The sequence below is a fragment of the Tupaia chinensis genome, unplaced genomic scaffold (assembly GCF_000334495.1).
Source record: "Tupaia chinensis unplaced genomic scaffold, TupChi_1.0 Scaffold143624_1, whole genome shotgun sequence".
Lineage (NCBI taxonomy): Eukaryota > Metazoa > Chordata > Mammalia > Scandentia > Tupaiidae > Tupaia > Tupaia belangeri.
In genome coordinates, this window is record NW_006203472.1 from 480,798 (window position 1) to 485,237 (window position 4,440).

General features: G+C 65.1%; 2 protein-coding genes across 6 annotated transcripts in view; one reads left to right on the forward strand and one right to left on the reverse strand.

Moving 5' to 3' along the window:
- TSPAN4 (tetraspanin 4) overlaps positions 1 to 4,017 on the reverse strand; it is a 24,212-nt gene extending 20,195 nt beyond the window's left edge. The window contains exon 1 of one of the 5 annotated variants that reach the window (XM_006164409.3): positions 3,912 to 4,017. In XM_006164409.3, coding sequence (XP_006164471.1) covers positions 3,912 to 3,975 — 64 coding nt within the window. In that variant the 5' untranslated portion in view covers positions 3,976 to 4,017. Of the gene's footprint in view, positions 1 to 2,040; positions 2,422 to 2,555; positions 2,633 to 3,911 lie in introns of those variants that run through there. The other 4 variants (XM_027766691.1, XM_006164412.3, XM_006164408.3 and 1 more) reach the window with 4 other exon arrangements.
- Positions 3,974 to 4,440, forward strand: part of POLR2L (RNA polymerase II, I and III subunit L) — a 1,823-nt gene continuing 1,356 nt past the window's right edge. The window contains exons 1-2 of the mRNA XM_014582488.2: positions 3,974 to 4,045; positions 4,252 to 4,337. Coding sequence (XP_014437974.1) covers positions 3,974 to 4,045; positions 4,252 to 4,337 — 158 coding nt within the window. The remainder of the gene's footprint in view (positions 4,046 to 4,251; positions 4,338 to 4,440) is intronic.

The following is a 4,440-nucleotide window of genomic DNA, read 5'->3' on the forward strand; positions in this document are numbered from 1 at the left end:
ACTCATACAGACACAGGGACATGCAGGCATGCGCACGTGGAGGAATAGCAGGTCAGAGAACATGCATGTTCAGAGTGTGCACTCATACAGACACAGGGACATGCAGGCATGCGCACGTGGAGGCATGCACACGCAGAGAACATGCATGTTCAGAGTGTGCACTCATACAGACACAGGGACATGCAGGCATGCGCACGTGGAGGCATGCACACGCAGAGAACACGTGTGTTCGGAGTGCGTACTCACAGACACAGGGACATGCAGGCACACTCTTACAGACTTGCCCTCCCATGCACCAAGGTCCCCCCGAGGCACCCCACATCTCCCACCATCCCTCTTGTCAGCTCTGAGCACGCATACAGATGCCTAAGCTCAAGGGGGCCTCAGGCTCTCCCCATGGAACTAGCTGGCCATGACCCTGCAGCCCAGTCATCTGTGACCCTGTGACCATGTTGTGGGGGATTCTGTCCTTCCTGACCACCCAAGGCTGCAGGGCAGGGGAAGCCCCAAGCTCATCTGGGAGCCAAAGGAGGTGCCCACCCCTCCCTCCCTCCTTCCCTGCAAGCTCAAGGCGGGGGTGGGATAAGCTGTCCCCAGATCAGGAGGGGTGCAGCAGCACCAAGCTCACCTCTGCCTCGTGGACAGAGTGAGGCCTCTGACACCAGGGTGCCCACAGCTCAGAGTTGTGGGAAGCCGCAGGAGAGTATGAGCCATAGGGGGCCACAGACACCCACCTGGCCAGACCAAGGCCCTTCAGAGGGACTTTCGCAAAGGCCAGGGGTGGTGGTCGCTTACCAGGTGGCCCTCTCAGCTGCAGCAGTGGGCCATGACAGGTCCTGGCCGGCCATGGGGCGGAGAGGTGGCCGGCTCAGGGCGAGGGACCCGCCGAGCCGAGCCGCCCACCCTCACTTCCAGGCTGAGCGGCTCTGAGTCGGCGGGAGACCTTGCCAACACAAGCAGGCTGCGGTGTCTGCCCCTGCCGGGCCCCAGTCCCCACCCAGGCCCCCACCTGGGGACGGCCACACCAGCACTGGGCGCCAGACAGGCTGGTACAGAGAGGTGGGGCTGGGTCCTGCGCACAGCCTGAGCAAGGCCACCTCTCCCACCCAAACCCACTCCGAGGAGGGAGGCCGGGTTGGGGCAGGGTGCGGGGTGGGGTCCAGCTCAGCACTTTCCCACCACTTCTCCCCCCACTTCTCTGCCGGGGGTCACATGGTAATTAGGACCCTAGGGTCACCTTGCCAGCCACCCCAAGCTGCAGAAGTAGCCCCACCTGAGGTGCCCGTCCCCCGCAGCCCGGGAACCCCTGAGCCACCTGGACCCCTGTAGAGCAGTCTCGGGGTCACAGGGGGCCCAGGCAGCTGAGATGGCAGACAGTGACATCCACGAACACCACCACTGGCAACTCAGGCCCCAGCACTGAGAGGAAGCCTCCAGGGCAGGGTGCACTGACTCATGCTGGTAGGCCAGCAGGGTGGCCGGGTGAGAGTCCGCGCAAGAGAGGTGTCCCAGCATGCCTGTGCATGGCCGCACGCGCAGCAGCACGCCTTCCCACCACACACGTGTGGGTCAGGCTGCAGCGTCCCAGGAGAACCACCATCATAACCCTCCCCAAGCCAAAGTCAGGCCCCACGGCTGGGGACGGGGACCCTCCTGAAGTGCAGTTCTAGTCCCACCTAAGCTTTGTAGGTGGGGAAACTGAGGCTGGTCCAAGGCCAGGGGCAAGGACTGCAGAATCCTGGCCGGCCACTGCTCTGTCCCCTGGCTGCCCGGAGCCCTCCCCACCGCCGGCCCCTGGCCTGTTCCAGGGCAACACTCAGGGTGGGAGGGGCTCAGCAGCTACAACTTCAGTCCTGGGTCTCCCCTGATCCCCTACCCCGACGTGATCCCTCCTTTGGCACAAACGGCCGCCCTGCGCCCCTGCACCCTTGGCCAACCACGGGGCATGGGGCACCTCGCCCTCTGGCCCATATCCGACCATCCCACGGGGGAGGATCCTTACCTTCCCCTGAGCCTGCTGGTTCCCTCTGCCCAACTCACCTGTGGAGGGCCTGGCCCAGGCCCCAGTCTGCCCGTCCTCAAACACACGAAGGGGGATAGGCCACCAAGGGATGTGACAGGGGCAGGTCTAGCCTGATCCACAAGGGCGGAGAGAAGCAAGTGCCCGAGAGGCCTGGACACACACGTTTGTTGAGGGGGTGCGTGAATGGGGGCATGCCTGGGGCTCACGGGCCTCTCCTGAGAGTCAGGAGCTGGAGGAAGGAGCCAGGAAAGGGAAGACCGCCATCGCCCCGAATTGGCACACACTGGCAAGCGTGCGCCCCGCGCAGCGCACATACACACATGCACGCACGCACGCGCTCTCTCACTTGGAATCCCAGGAATGTCAACTTGGCCCTTTATCCTCCCTCAACTCTCCCAGAGTAAACAACTCCTCCAGGCAGGAGCAGGGGCAGGCCAGGCCTTGGGCCCCTCCTCCAGGAAGCCTTCGCCCCACCCATTCCCAAGGGCCCACCCTACAGACTTCCCGGATCCCACTCCCCTGTGTCCCTCACCTCCGCAGCAGCCGGCAGCCTCTGCAACTAAGCTGAATCTGACCCTAAGCCACAGTGACTCACAGCCCCAGTCCTGCCCCTCTGGCCAGGGCAGGATGTGCGTCCACTCAGTCTGGCGGGGGGCAGGGAAGGGAAGTGGCCTTGGCTCGTGCTTCTGCACGTGGCTGGGTGGGGGATGGCAAATGCCACAGGGAGGCTGCCCGGGACCCAGGCAGGGGTAGGGGTGCAAACCTCAAGCGGAGAGTAGCTCGAGCTGGCCCCACTCTAGATCCAGACCCACTTTGGCCTTCAGCCCCTTCCTCTGGGGCTAAGGCTGGAGCCCAGCACGCGTCCCGAGAGCAGTTGGACCCAGGACAGGCACCGAACCATCCAGATGCCCTGATGCCAACAAGCCTGCCCAGGGTACCTCTGGCGCCTCTTTACAACACGCCCACACACACACAGGCCAAAGCTCACCTCCTCTGGGTGCTCCCTGGTCTCACTGCACACTGCCCCCCATCCCTCCCATCTCCAGCAGCTGCCCCCAACACAGCAAAAAGGGTGGTGTCCGGCTCACCCCACTCCATCCCAGAGCCACAGGGGTCCCATCCCTGAAGTCCTCAGTAGCCCCATGACCTGCAGGGTGCAGCAGACTGTCACTTCCAGCTGGTCCTACACATACAGCCTCCGGGGTTGTGCCCAAGGGTTCCCTATGCCAGGATCTTCAGTAGCTCAAAGGGTACCTCTTCCAAGACGCCCTCCCTGACCACCCTCTCAAACCCCACCATGGAATGTCCCAGTGGTGGGCTACTCAGCACAGCCTTGCCCAGGGCTGGTGTATACTTCTCCGCACTCTCCCAGCCCTCTGCCTCGGGAAGGAGCCGACAGGAACTCAGACACAGGCGGATCCATGCGGCGCAGCGGAGAGCCGCAGCCAGGTGGGTCGCAGTCCTGACCGGACCGCCTCCCTCCTGCCCGCTGGATGACGGTGACTACCCTCATGTGCTGCCTGAGCGAGGCGAGGTGCCGGGGTGGCGCCCGAAAGGGAATAGGCCGCATTCGGGAATGGGACACCCCAAACTGGACAGAGGGGACCGCCAGCAGTCCGCGGGCAGGGGCTCGAGGCAGAGGCACTGCCCTCTCGGCCGGGCCCAGAGAGGCGGGGGGACGGAGGCCGTCCGCCGCCTGGTATCCATCTGGCCAGGCCCTGCGGGGATCGCAACGCCCCGCCCCGGCGCCGCCACTTGTTGCTACACCGAAGCTCCGCGCTCAGGGCTCGAACTCGCGCACTCAGGCTCGCGTCGGAGTCCTATCGATCCAGGTTAGGGCCCGCGGGTGGCGGGACCGCGGCCGCATCCCCACTTTCGGACGCCGTACCTAAACGCTCAGTCCGCAGCCTCGGGATCCAGCGGCCGGCTCCCGCCGCGCAGCTGTCAGTCATGCGGACACGAGAAACGCGATCCGCCGCCGCAGAACACTTGAGGCCCCTCTCGGGCGCCGTAGTGCGGGATGTACCAAAATAGCGGATGGGGAATGTTGTCAGTTTCTGCCGCGGATGCGCGGGCTCCGGGAGCTCCGATCCACGCGAACAAAACTCGCTGTCATAGCAGGAATCAAACCGCAACGGTGCTGCTGGCCGGCGGGCTTGGGCCAGGGCCGCACTTGGGCGGAATCGACCCCCCGCGCCAGTGGACGTGCCCGAGGCGGGGTACATTAGAGCGGCGCACGGTCGCGTCTGGGCAAGATCGTCGGCAACAAGTGGGAGGCCTACCTGGGGCTGCTACAGGCCGAGTACACCGAGGGGTGAGGCGCCCGGGCCGTGGCGGGTGGCGGGGGTCCCGGCCTGCAGCGCGAGCGACAGCAAGGGCCGGGGTTGCGGGGGGGGAAGGGGTCCTGGCCTTGCTGG